Here is a 14,939-nt window from a genome sequence, read left to right as displayed (position 1 = left end):
GAGACCGAAAATAATGTTTAGAAAGAAGCACATAAAGTTTTGAATAAGACTCACAATGAGAACACTTGTGCTGTATCTCTCGGAATGAAAATGAAATATTGGTACGTTTTGTCACAGAAACAGCAAGAACACATCTGATTTCCAAAATATCACATCAGAAGGAAGTAAAAGTATCTGTCTAATAAAAAACATGCATTTGTATAGTGATTAAATTGTTTTCTGAAATTAACTAAAATTCTTTTTTTTATATTTTCAGCACCAGCCAAGCCGAAGTTCTTGGAGCGCCTCATTACAGGGGTTGGCTCAAAACTTACAAAGTCTCACAACAAACTCAATGGTGTTGTGATTTCTGGAAACACTGCAGAGGACACCTCATCAGAAGCAATAAAGCATGAGCAAGCAGAAAGTTCTTCAAACTGTCTGTGTCTTTTAGACAACACTACAGAAAGTTGTCCTGATTCACCAATCTACGAAGAAATTCCTTTTTATGAAGCTCCACAATCAAATAATTCTCCTCCACTCTCTGGATGGAATTCTTCGCTTTCCACACCAACGTCTCCAAAGCTCTCTGGCATTGTGCGGCAGAGATGCAGTGAATTTCAGAAACTGAACAAAGAATCGACATCACCAGTGAAAACACTGAAAGATAAAACCATTGCTGAAAGCCAAATGTCCAAATCCATGCCTTCCTCACCACAAAATCGTACAAAACACATTTCTCAAACCATTGAGAAATTAACAAACTCCTTCACTCCAGTAGAAAATGTCAAAAAGCCACCACCAGTCAAAGATGAGTATCTGGCAAACCCTACAATGGCAGCTGGATATGTACGTGCCTTTGTGGAAAAAATTAATAAAAATAAGTGGAGTGCTGAGGGAGAATCCGGTTCCCATCCACTGCCGCAGTCACAATCCTGTTCTCCAAGTTTGCAAAAAGTTTTAGCAAATGATGAAATAGTCATTAACAAAAATCATAAAAACACAAATTCATTACCAAAGCGATATACACAGCGCAATGGTATTGTTAGTCTTTTGGATACCAAATCTGATTTATTTAACAAAGATTCTAGTATTAATGACCAAGAAATTATTTCTTTGTCTCCTGAAGAACTATTTGACCGAAGTTGGTCGGATTCAGAATCTTCGGAGGATGACTATGACACTAAATATGACCAACGTTTGGAAGACACAATAGTTCCACAGGAGGACGAGGTGAGTTTTTTTATTACATTTCCTACTACTACTACTACTACTACTACTACTACTACTTGTACATCTTCTCCTCCTTGTCATCATCATCATCATCATCATCATCGTTATTAAGAAGGCAGCAAACTGGTAGATTTGTTTGCATGCTGGACAAAATGCTCAGCAGCATTTCATCCATCTGTATGTTCTGAGTTCAAATCCTGCTGAAGTTGATAAAATAAGTATCAGTTGAAAACTAGGTTCAATGTAATCAACTAACCTCTTCCCCAAATTTCAGGCCTTGTGCCTGTATTAGAATTATCAGTGCAGTAAGATTTTGCATAATTGTTACAGTGTTAAGCAAAATGCATTGTGTTCCAAGTTCAGATCTTGCTAGGGTCAACTTTACTTTTCATTTTTTTGAAGTCAGTACAATAAAGTAGTAGTCAAGTACAGGGATGGATGGTGTTGTTTGGCCCCTCTCCCCTCAATATTGTTGGTCTTGTCCCTCAATCAGAAACTGTTATTATTAGTTTTGGGCAAAATACTTTGCAAAAGCTGACCACTTAGGTCAGCCCTTTACATCCTGAGTCCAAATTTTACCAAGATAAACTTTGCCTTTAATCCTTTCAGGGTCAGTAAAATAAAGTACTAGTCGTGGACTGGGTTCAGCTTAACTTATTAATCTCTCACATGAAATTTCAGATCTCACATCTACGTTAGATAATTCTTGATCAACAAATTACCCTGTAGTTCTGAACTTTCAAAGACAACTGGAATAAAAAAAAAATCCCTTATGCAGAGAGTTAGCAACAAGAAGGATATCTGCCTATTAAATAATGCCTCAACAATAAGTATTCATCCAACCCATGCTAGCATGAAGAAACAGACATATGTATATCTACTTGTTTATTTAAAATGGTAATGTGTGATACAAGGAACATTTAGCTGCTATTTCTAACAGGTTGAATAATGACCTGTTGGTTATACAAGCCATTTGTTGGTTCATTCACTCATTTGTTTCATGTACATTTTTCTTTGTTAGCATGGGTTAGATGAATGTATTATTGAGGCATTTTATCAATTAAGCAGTGTGAGATTGAAGTAGACTGTAAAAGGACGTAAAGTGAGGGCGCGTGGCTTAGTGGTTAGGGCATTCGGCTCATGATCGTAAGGTTGTGAGTTCGATTCCCGGCGACGCGTTGTGTCCTTGAGCAAGACACTTTATTTCACGTTGCTCCAGTCCACTCAGCTGGCAAAAATGAGTTGTACTTGTATTTCAAAGGGTCAGCCTTGTCACTCTCTGTGTCACGCTGATTATCCCCGAGAACTGCGTTAAGGGTACACGTGTCTGTGGAATGCTCAGCCATTTGCACGTTAATTTTACGAGCAAGCTGTTCCATTGATCGTATCAGCTGGGACCCTCGTCGTCGTAACCGGCGGAGTCTAAAAAAAAAAAAAAAAGAAAAAAAAGAAAAGGACGTAACTAAATACTGCAAAGCTTCTTGTTATCACTCTACTATTTCTGCCACTATTTTCTTGATATATTCTAAATGGCAGCTTTATCATCATCATCATTGTATGTCCATTTTCCATGCTTGTATGGGTTGGATGGTTTGACTGGAACTGGTAAGGCCTGGAGCAACACCAGGCTCCATTGTCTGTTCTGGCATGGTTTCTACAGCTGGATGCCCCTCTTAATGTCAACCACTCCACAAAGTGCATTGGGTGCTTTTTTGTGGCACCACTACCAGTACTTTTAATGTGGCCCCAATTTATATTGGACCAGTTGGTACTGAGTACCCCAATCTCTTCTAGGAGTAACCTAGCCTCATATAGTACCAATTGGCACAGGACACACCAGTCTTTGATTCACTCCAGTACCTACTATATCTCATGTCTAGATCTTCTAAGTAGTAGATTTGTCTCTTTGTATTGCACCAACTGGCACTGGATACAGTATGCTGGGAAGATTTTGGGGATGATTGATTTGTGGCATCAATACAGGTAGATGTGAATAGATCTCATTTGGCACCGAGTCTCTGCCACTCCATCAGAGGTTAAATCAAAGTTAAGTAGCTTCAGCATAGTTTGTTCCTGAGGTGAATAATAAGTTTTGGTAAATCATTAAAGAACTATAAATATCTACAAAATGAGAAAAAGATATATAGGGGAAGGGGAGGAATAGTAGGTGAAGAGAAGTTGTTTAGGTAAGCTGTGAGAATAACAAAGAACTAATCGATATATAAACATATGGATTTTAGCCAAGTAGATTATAAATTTGTATGTTTGTCAGTTTATAAAAATACAGCCAACTGCTTAAAGGTTTCCTCATTTAAAGAATTCAATAAAGCTAATTAATTAGCTTTATTGAATTTCAATAAAAAAATGTTTATCTACTAGGAAATTATATAGAATAATAATAATTAACTATAATATTCTATAGGTTCATGATAGTGGGTTGGCAGGAATGTTAGTATTGGACAGAATGCCTTGTGGTATGTAGTTCTGGCTCTCTTTGTTATGAATACAAATCTTGCTGAAGTCAACATTGTTATCATCCTTCCAAAGACAGTAAAATAATGTATCATCAGTTAAATATTGAGATATATTTAACCAATTGATACTGGTGTCTCTCAAGGCTCTTCAGACCCAATGACTCTGAATGAATCTTTTTAACTTAACAGTTTATTTAAGCTTAAAGCAGAGTTTTTCTATTGCTTTAAGGTAGATGAGGGTGTAATCCCTAATGCTCACAATATTACTCTGAGGAACAGTGCCCCCAGGTTTTATTGGCCTTCATTAGTGATGGAACAATGCTATATAAATTCTATAATGGGACATGCAATACCACTGTCTTTGTATTTGAAAGTTGGAAGATAATGAAGAAGGTCCATGGGAGAATTTGTATTTGGAATTGCTATTAATAATTGAAATGCCACTCATGCAGTGTTCCCTAGAACAGTCAACTATTTTTATAAAGTATGTAGTATTAATAGTAGGTGTGTGGGGCCACTGTGAGATAAGTGGGGGTTTTTTTTTTTTGGCTTTTTTTGGTCATTACAAGAAATTAATCGTGTAATCATCAGGCCAATATTCCTTTCAATTAGTCACCTTCATTTTCCTGCTCACAAGAAATTCTGCAAATTCAATTAATGACAGAATCCATATTCACACAAAAGAGAGAGAGAGGATGGTGGGAGGGGACATTTATTATTATTTAACTGGTAGAAACATTATACGTTAGGTAAAAACTGTGAAGAAACATATGGGTATTTGAATCAACAAATCAATGAAAATTATAGTTAGTTAGTTAGTTAGTTAATTTGGCTCAAAAGCAAATAGCAAGGCCATGTAGGGGGACATGGAGTTAAGTACAGGGTGGTGTTCATGTAAAGAGTTCAGGCCACTTGAGGTCCAGGGAGGCTTTGAACAAAGCGGTCGTCGGCATCTTCACCATCTCGTCTGGCAGCTTGTTCCACGGATCCGCAACCCGGACGGAGAAAGCTCCACTCCTTCGATTGAGATGAAATCGTCGCAGGTAGAGCTTTTCGGAATGACCCCACAGCCGACGCTCTGGAGCAGGAGTGAGGAACAGCTCTTTCGAGAGGTTACACTTTCCGCTTATGATGTTGTGGGCGAGAATGAGATCACCACGGCGGCGGCGTTTTTCAAGAGAATAAAGGTCGAGCGTCCTCAGCCTTTCTTCGTAGGACAAATTTTTGAGACCATGAACCATGCGGGTAGCCAGCTTCTGGACTCTTTCGAGATGCTGTATGTCTTTGAGGAGATAAGGAGAAGAGGCTTGAATCCCATACTCCAATAAAGTGAATTTGCATATCTGCATGTAACATGGCTCTGAAACCTCTGATCCCAGGTTTTTCAATGGTATACAAAATTATCCACTCACCACTCATGCCAGCATGGAAAACAGACATTGAATGATAATGAAAATTATTTTTTCTTTTATTCTTTTACTTGTTTCAATCATTTGATTGTGGCCATGCTGGAGCACCAACTTTAGTCTTTTGCCAAACTGCTAAGTTATGAGGCTGTAAACACACCAATATCTGTTGTCAAGCAATGGTGGGAGGACAAACACAGATACATGCACAATTATATACATATATATATATATATATATATATATATATATATATATATATATATACATGACAGGCTTCTTTCAGTTTCTGTCTCCCAAATCCACTCATAAGGCTTTCATTGATCCGTGGCTATAGTAGAAGACATTTGCTCAGTTGTGCCACACAGTGGGACTGAACCCAGAACCATGTGGTTGGGAAGCAAGCTTCTTACCACACAGCCACACCTGCTCCTATGATGATGACAAACTTCATCAGATACAAATTGATTGATTATATTGTTACAGTGTTGATTTTTGTTTTTTAAGGAGAACGAGGCAATTAACTTAATAACATTTACTCCTCAGTATATTACTGGTAATTATTTTCTCTTGTTCAGATTTTTAAAAACATAGAAAAGTACCTCTGGTATGATTTGAACCAGGAATCATGTAGGAAGAAAACATTTAATGTCTTGCCATTGCAAATAATCTCATTTTATTTTATTATTTCTTTTTCAGAATAAATTTTAGTGATTTATATCTGATAGCCATGGTTCAATGGTTTATTCAAATTTAGACATTTACATATTATTGAAGCAAGTGTTTTCATGCCTGACTGCTCTTTGTAGCCTTGATTTCTCCCTTTACTTTAAAATGAAGTAGGTGTGGGTACACACAGGCATGCTACTAGACTGCTGGTTTCAGGTTCAGTCCCATTGTGTGGCATTTTGGGCAAATATATTCTACCATGGTTTTGAGTTGATCAATGCCTTTGTAGAATAAGGCTGCTTAGAAACCTTTCCATGGGCACCCTGTTTAACACCACCACTACCCTCCAACCCTTGGTTGCCTTTACAGAGTCCACTTTGTTGCAGGCATTTGGGCCAGGTTTTGGGCTAAAGATACTTTTCTCTAACCAGTCACGGAGATCCTAAAATGGGTCACAGGCACAGATGTGACTGTGGGGTAAAAAGTTTGTTTCCCAACCACATGATTCTGGGTTCAGTCCCACTGCATGACATCTTTGGCAAGTATCTTCTATTACCTCAAGCTAACGAAAGCGCCTTGTCAGCAGATTTAGGAGATCCTGGTATAGGTTGGATGGTGTGACCAGAGCTGGCTAGCTGGGTGGCAGGGATGCACCAAACTTCAGTCTGATTTGGAATGGTTTCTACAGCTGGATGCCCTTCCTAATGCCAACCACTTTATAGAGTGTGCTGTGTGCTTTTACATGGTACCAAATTGGCACATTTACATGACACCACACAGGCACTTTTATGTGGTGCTACATGGATGGTTTTATGTGGCACCACATGGGTGCCTTTATGTGACCCCACACATGCTTTTATATGGTGTCACACGGGCACTTTTGTGTGGCACTGCACAGGTGCTTTTACATGATGCTGCATGGGCACTTTTACATGGCAAGAATTACTCATGCACAGTTAAATGGACTGAGCAGTGTGAAGTGTCTTGCTCAAGAACATAGTACACCATCCAATTCAAGAATTGAAATCACATCTTGTGATCTTGAATGCTACACCTTAGGCCTTGTGCCTTCACACATGCACACACACACACACACACACACACATTTGATGGGCCTTTACACCGTTTCAATCAACCAAATTTACTCACAAGGCATTGTGTGATCCAAACCTATAGTAGGAGGCACATGCTGCCAGGGGTTGCATAGTGAAACTGAGCCTGAAACCACATGGTTGAAAAGCAAACGTTTTAACCACACAGCCATGCCTACACCTCTACTTGAATGAAAGTTTGGACTAATAATCATACAATAGTTTAGTTGTTTTGACCCCTTAAACCACACACCCTTCATCCTCCTACATCCACTTTTTCATGCTGGCATGAGTGGGGCAGGTACAACTCCATCTTATTCAGACTTTCTAACTACCCTTGTAGAGGAGTTGGTGAGCATGTCTCACTAGGATGTTTAAATATTGGCATGGTTTCTATGGTTGGATGCTCTTCTTATTGGCTACCTTCTTGCTTCTGAATAAAGGGAGCAATTATATTTTTGGGTAAATGTATCTCATCAGTTTTTTTTTTTTAATTATTACCTCCACCTTCACTAAGGTGGAGGTATTGTTTTCAGTCATGTTTGTTTGTTTGTCTGTGAACAACATATCTCAAGAACTGCTGGATGGATGCAGATGGAACTTTCAGGGATGTTTGACCTTGTGACTGACACAAACTCATTAGATTTGGGGATCAATCTGGTACCGGACAAGGATTCTGGATTATTTTTCTTGTTTTTTTTTACTTAATTTTTGAGTGCAGTCAGGTTCATTTTTAGTATTCTCGTTTGTAAGAGCAGTCATTTATTTCGGATATTCTCATTTTAAAAACCATCTCTCTGGCTAATTGTTGAGAGGACATTGGTGTTGCCTTGGTGGAGATTTCCACTCTCTGAGTACTCTTGTTATCTATGAATTTCCCTCTACTTTCCATAAATCTCAGATTAAATTTGGTTGCACGTGTCCAGATACAAAGAACAAGTTCTAGAATTGATTTCTGTGACTAAAATCCCTTTAAGGCAGTGCTCCAGTATGGCTACAGTCAAATGACTGAAACAAGTAACAGAATATATTTCTATAGCTGTGTATATAGATATATACATGAGGGGCTTCTTTCAGTTTCTGCCCACCAAATCCACTCGCCAGGCTTTGGTTGGTTCAAGACTATAGCAGAAGACACTTGCCCAAGCTGCTATGCAGTGGGACTGAACCTGGAACATGTGGTTGGGAAGCAAGCTTTTTGCCACACAGCCACACCTGCACCATCTATATATGACTCACTTCATCATTACTCAGAGTATCTTGCTCTGTGTGATCCTTCAGGTGGCAAAAAGATGATTCTCTCTCTCTTTCCCTCTCTCTCTGACTATCTATCTACCTGTCTGCCTGCTTGCCTGCATGCTTTTTATAAATACAGAGAAGAAATTTACTTAAGCAAGAAATTCTGAGAAGTGGAACTTTCCGATATAAGCCTTAGGGAATTGGAATAGATTAAAGGAACTAAGAATTCACTCAAATATACTGTTTTTTTTTTTGTTTTTGTTTTTTTAACAGAATTTGAAATATGAACAAGAATAAAATAAAATAGACTTTTAAAAATGTTTATTCAACACAGTATATTCAGAGCTTCCAATATTATTTTTCAACGTCATCTGGAGCGAAAAATTTAACTCACAATATTTCTTTAATAATCTTAAACTCGTGATTTAATTTTAGAAAATTAGAAAAAAAATGATAAAAGAAAATTTTAAGAAATCCAAAAATCCAAAAGAAAAATATTTAACAAAAAAATAACAAAAGCTCAACAAAAAGAAAGAAAGAAAGAAAGAAAGAAGTCACTTACTCACCCACTCCTAGAAGGAAATTTTGTTTAATTTATCTTTGAATGCTTCTTGCTTGTGTTCAATGAAGCATAAACTGTATAAAGTGATCTGATTGGCAAGCAGTGAACCCTAAAAGAGGAAATACCTCAATTTTGCTTCACCCTCTTTACTGGTGTGACTAAAAAGGAATGTTTCATTTTGGGGAAAGATGCTGGGTGCTTTTGATGAGGAGTGAGAGAAAGGAAGGAGGGAGAGAAACTGAAGATGTAACAGCATGTTAATAATAGTAATGATGTTGATGATGATGATGATGATGATGATGATGATGCAGGTGGTGATAGGGGTGTAGTTGTCATGGTATAGTAGTACAGATGCTGGTAATAGTAGAGGTGCAGAAGTTGTTGTTGTTGTTGTGGTAGTAGTAGTGATATTGTAGTTAGCATGATAGTGGTGGTCTTGAGTTAAGTAAGATAATACAGTTCTGTATGCCCACAGGCATATGGCATTGTGGTTAAGAGCGTGGGCTACTAATCCCAAGATTCTGAGTTTGATTCCAAGCAGTGACCTGAATAATAATAATAATAATAATAATAATAATAATAATAATAATAATAATGATAATTTGTCTTGGTATAAAAGATGGGCTACAGTAAACATTTTGCTCAATACCACAGGTTAGTTGTTTGACCTTAACCAGTTGAGTATGTCCCTTAGTGGCTGACGATATGTGCATCTCTGATCACGAGCAGAAGTAGTGGGGGAACATCATAGCCATGTGTTCAGAGGGATTCTTTGGGGGTTTGAATAATTCACCTCTGGATACATGGGTGTTTCGTTCAACATCCTTAAACAACCCTTATTCAGGGACCTTTTGAGCGGGATGGGTTACTTGACCAGAAGGAAATTCTAACTGGGCCCCACCTGCAAGGTCATGTACTGTTTATCTTGATATGAGATCACCATGTCGCGCACATATGGTTGTGATGCATGTGCCTGGTGTACCCTTATCAGACGGGTAGTCATGATGGGTATACTGGGCTTCGTATATTTTACCCCAGTGTCACTTTGATGGCATGCACTACTCTCTCACTCAATAATAATAATAACATTGAAAAATACCTTAGGAATGAGAACCCAGGTTCGAAATTTCCCCAAGACACCTGATGAAGGCTGGAGAGTACAAGACAAAGAAAGAAAGAGAAAAGGAGGGAGAATAAGAGCATGTGTATGAGAGAGAGAGAGAGAGAGAGAGAGAGAGAGAGAGAGAGAGTTATGACATTGAAAATTTACCGGGAGTTTCTGCAGAAAAAAAAACTTGATAAGCTAAAAATTATTTTTAATCAGTTATAATTACATCTGCTGTGAAAAATGCCATTAGCATAAATGACACTTCTCATTAATATAGGCAAAGGGAGAAAACTCTGAAATTTATATTAAAATTGCAATGGGGGAGTGGTCTGATCTTCAGTAGTGGTGGAGACGACTTCTGGCATATTTCATTTTTAATAAACCTCTCCAGTGATATCAGTAGTTTCAAGTGTTTCAAGTCGTTACAGTTATTTGCCATGTTTTTCTATGTTCTTGGTGGTGGTAGTTTGTTGTTTCTTGTTTTGAGAATATTGTCCTCTCTCTTACAAGTCTTCGTAAGTTGTGTCTTATTAAGAGTCTGGAGCACTACTCTTGACAGTGTATTGCATAAGAAATATGGTCACAAAGGGGTTGGGGCAGTGGTTTCTAACCCTGCACCCCTAGGAAATGTTTGATAAATATTTTTCACCCCCTGCATATATTAACATGAAATGTCAATTTTCTGGTAACTAATTCGTTTTAAATTGAACTACATACAGAACTGTGGGTGAACAAATGAAACTAAAAATATATGTATTCTTTTAAAAATGTAAATCGAACACTTAAGATTAAAAAAACTACAAACTGTAAAATCAATCACATTTTTTGAACATATGTAAATAGTGAAGCTACAAAAAATAAATGTAATCTAAATCATAAACCTATATCTAGTGTATCACTTGATGTTCTAAAACAGTGATTCCCAAAGTTGGTGGTATCACCCCCACTGGAGGTGGTGGAAAGTTCCAAGGGGGTGTTGAAGAAAAGTGGGGTGATAATGGGATAGCGATTCATATAAAAAGTGGGGGGATAATGGGGTAGCGATTCATGTGAAGACAACAAAATAATGGGTTCATTAGGTTAAGTTTTATTTGTTAAATATAGTCACTTTGATTTTCCTTCTGAAAGAGGTCTAGGTTTGTGATGGTTAGTCGGGGTGAGTGCACTAGGAATGTGGCCTGGGTGTCAAGTGGGCAGCAGCCTGAAAATGTTTGGGAACCACTGTTCTAAAGCGTAATATTCAGTGTCTTCTTTGTTTCTCCTTCTCATCCAAGACTTTATCAGAACATGAAAATTTCTTTCTGATTGTGTTCTTCAAGTCTTCTTGGATTCAAGTAATTTTGTCTTGATTTACAAAATGAGTATGTTGTTGCAGTGAGTATAGTCCTTGGTCATAATCTCTTTAAGGATTAACTCTTTAGCATTTAAACTGGCCATATCAGGCCTAAATATTCTACCTCTGGCCTCTCATGCTTACCCTACAATGTCATTATAAAACTAAAGAATCATATTATTGAAATGTCAAGGCTATAAGATAAAGCATGATTAATTCAAAACAGGTGCAGGTATACTGTTTGTTAAGAGGTTTGCTTCCCAACCACATGGTTCCAGGTTCAGTCCCACGGCATGGCACCTTGGGCAAGTGTCTTTTACTATAACCTTGGGCTGACTAAAGCCTTGTGAATGGATTTGGTTAACAGAAACCGAAAGAAGGCTGCCATATGTATGTGTGTATATATATATATAAGAAAAATAAGAAAATAGAGATTAATCAGTTAATAATTATATATATTAATTGCAAAAATAGGCATAATCCCTGATAGCTGTTTTGATTCAGACTTCAAAGAATTTTAATTGAAATAATTAAGTCATTATAAAGTAGAATCTTGTCAGAGGTAGAAAAAAAGATATACCATTACATTTTTATGTGTTAAGTGTATGGAACATTTCAGCTACTTTATAATGATTTAATTATTTGAATTAAAATTTCTAAAATCTGAATCGAAACAGGTGTCAGGGATTATGTCTATTTCTGCAATTAGTAAATATAATTATTAATTGATTAATCTCTATTTTCTTATTTTTCTTAAATAAATATAAAGCTCGGTTTAACTAATTACCTATTATTTATGAGTGTTGTAATTAATATTCAAAACAAATATTAGGTAATAAACCAATAAATTCATTGAATATTATAATCCCTTAATGAGGCATATATGTGTGTGTGTGTTTATGTGTGTCTTTGTGCCTGCATTTTTCCCCCCCCCACCACAGCTTGACAACTGGTATTGGTTTAAGTCCCTGTAACTTAGCAGTTTGTCAAAAGGGACTAAGAGAATAAGTACTAAGCTTAAAAAATAAGTCCTGGTTTTGATATCGATTCAACTAAAACCCTTCAAGGCAGTGCCCCAGCATGACCACAGTCAAATGACTGAAACAAATGAAAGATAAAAGATAAATAAGCATTACATTTGACAGTAATTTGAATGTTGAAAGGTTAAATATACTTATATAGAAAAATAAAGCTCTTGGTGTGTTGAGAAGAATGAGGTTGTTTTAAGACTTAGTTAAATTTAACCTGAACGGTGATTTTAATAAAGTATATATATATGCCTTCTCTTTGTCACACTCTCTGAAGGTGTTGGCACTCCAGTTTTGGAACTCCTGGGTTTAACAGAAAGGAAATGGTTTGATGTTGATGTATTTGTTTTGCAAGATTCTTGATGTGAAATCTTGTGTTGAAACATTTTTATATTTGGGAATGGTCAAACAGAACAAGAGGAGATATATAGGATAAATAAAGAGTCACTGAAGAGTTTACTGGATGTGTGACAAAAGAATTTTGACAAAGAAACTAAAATAATAATAATAATAATAATGATGATGATGCTGAAGTGAAGACCAAATATATAGTGTGTATGTTTGATTTGCAAAATATGACCATCTGCAAGTGTAATGAAACAGTTTTAATCTTGGAAATAGAACAAAGTTATAGGCACAGGCATGATTGTATGGTAAGAAGCTTGCTTCCCAACCACATGATTCTGGGTTCAATCCCACTGTGTGGCACCTTGGGCATGTGCCTTCTTCTATAACCTCAGGCCAACCAAAGCCTTGTGAGTAGATTTGGTAGACAGAAACTGACAGAAACCATCGTATATATGTATGCATATATCTATGCGTGTGTGTCTCTTCATCTGTGTTTGTTCCCCACCACTGCTTGACAACCAGTGGTGATGTGTTTATGTACCTTGTAACTTAGCGGTTCGACAAAAGTGACTGATAGAATAAGTACTAGGCTTTAGAAAATAAGATTTAAGTCAATTTGTTGAACTAAAAACCCTTCAAAGCAGTGCTCCAGCATAGCCACAGTAAAATGGCCGAAACAAGTAAAAGGTAAAGGTCAGCCTGGTGCTATTGTGGAAGACATTGTCCAAAGTTTCTGCACAGTGGGACTGAACCCAAAACCACGTATTTCCAAAGCAATCTCCCTAACCACACAGCCATGTCTATGCCAGGGATAAATACTTTACAGAATGTTTTAAAATTAAATTATAATAACAATTATAATTTTTATATATATAATTGTACCAGGTCCAGATGAAACATTACCATGGGTTGTATGTTTGATATCCCTTACTCTAAACAATATCACATCTCTTTTTTGTCGTTCATATTTTTTGCTTCTTTTTACACTGTAGTTTACTCCAATTTGTTTTACTTTACTTTTAACAGTATCTTCACCATGTCTTTCACTGTCCCTGCTTAGTTACACATAATTTTCTTTTTTCTAACCAATCAAATCATGTAAATTTTATCTGCTACAGATTAGCAACGATGGGGGTGGGGGCAACAATTAGTAAAAAAATAAATGTACAAGATCAAGAAGTCTCTCTCTTCCATTCTTTTTATCACTGTCTACATTACACCCATTCTCCCTCTCTCACTCTGCATATACACACGTACTCACACACCCACACACCCACCCACACCCCCACACCCCCACACCCCCACACCCCACACCCCCACACCCCCACACACACTGGAAAGTTTTGGCAAGACATGACGATGGCACCAGGCTGATAATTTATATGTGTGCACATGCATGTGTGTGTGTGTGTGTCTGCATACATCTGTGTTTGTCCCCCACTCAAGTTTACAACTTAGCAGCTCAGCAAAAGAGACCAATAGAATAAGTACCAGGCTTTAAAAATAAAAATAAAAAAATGCTCTGGGCTTGATTTACTTGACTAAAAATTCAAGGTAGTGCCCCAGCGTGGCCACAGCCTTATGACTGAAAAGATAACAGATATATACATATGAGAGAGAGAGAGAGAGAGAGAGAGAGAGAGAGAGAGAGAGAGAGAGAGAGAGAGAGAGAGAGAGAGAGATTATATGTAAATGAGTATTAACCCTTCTGTTTCTGTCCTAATTCACTACCTGACACATTATCAAAATACAAACCCTGTTTTACCCATCTGCTTTCTCCATCTCTCTTTTATCTCTCTGTCTCTTTCTCCACTCCTGATTTATCTCTCTCTCTCTTTCTCCACCCATCTTATCTTTCTTTCTCTGTTATTGTCTTTCTCCAACCTTCTTCTCTCTTACTCTTTCTCTTTTCAACTTCCCTCACCTACTGCCTTTTTTTTTTTTTTATTCCTAGGCTGCTTTATTTTTAGCTTCAAACATTTTCATTTTGCTTTTGTTTTTTTTTTTATATTTCATAATAAAGATGTTGACAGTGAGGGAGATGAAGGTGTATATAATGGCAGGATGGTGTTGATGACCATAAAAATAGCTATGCTACTCCTACACCTAATAATTTCTAATTAAGGTGCAAAGTCATCAATTTTGATGGTGGGTGAGTGTTGTTGATGTAATCGACTCCAGTACTTGACTGGTACTCTAGGATCTTTTCTATTTGGTTGCACCTGTGGAAATTTTAAAGTTTAGAGGAAATTTTAAAGTTTGGTGTATTGATGTAATTTTCTAGGCAAACCTAGATGTAGGAGTGGCTGTGTGTTACGTAGCTTGCTTACCAACCTCATGGTTCCGGGTTCAGTCCCACTGCGGGGCACCTTGGGCAAGTGTCTTCTGCTATAAGCCTCGGGCCGACCAAAGCCTTGTGAGTGGATTTGGTAGACAGAAACTGAAAGAAGCTCATCGTATATATGTATA

General features: G+C 37.3%; 1 protein-coding gene across 4 annotated transcripts in view; it reads left to right on the top strand.

Annotated features, from left to right (window-relative positions):
• LOC115211592 (FYVE, RhoGEF and PH domain-containing protein 2) overlaps positions 1-14,939 on the top strand; it is a 531,041-nt gene that overhangs the window by 373,450 nt on the left and 142,652 nt on the right. For all 4 annotated transcript variants that reach the window (XM_036503008.1, XM_029780160.2, XM_029780163.2 and 1 more), the window contains one exon: positions 257-1,212. In XM_036503008.1, the coding sequence (XP_036358901.1) occupies positions 257-1,212 (956 nt within the window). The remainder of the gene's footprint in view (positions 1-256; positions 1,213-14,939) is intronic.

Source organism: Octopus sinensis, linkage group LG5 (genome assembly GCF_006345805.1).
Source record: "Octopus sinensis linkage group LG5, ASM634580v1, whole genome shotgun sequence".
In the NCBI taxonomy this organism is placed as follows: Eukaryota; Metazoa; Mollusca; class Cephalopoda; order Octopoda; family Octopodidae; genus Octopus; species Octopus sinensis.
Note: the sequence above shows the minus strand (reverse complement) of the source record. Positions and strands in the feature narration are given on the sequence as shown.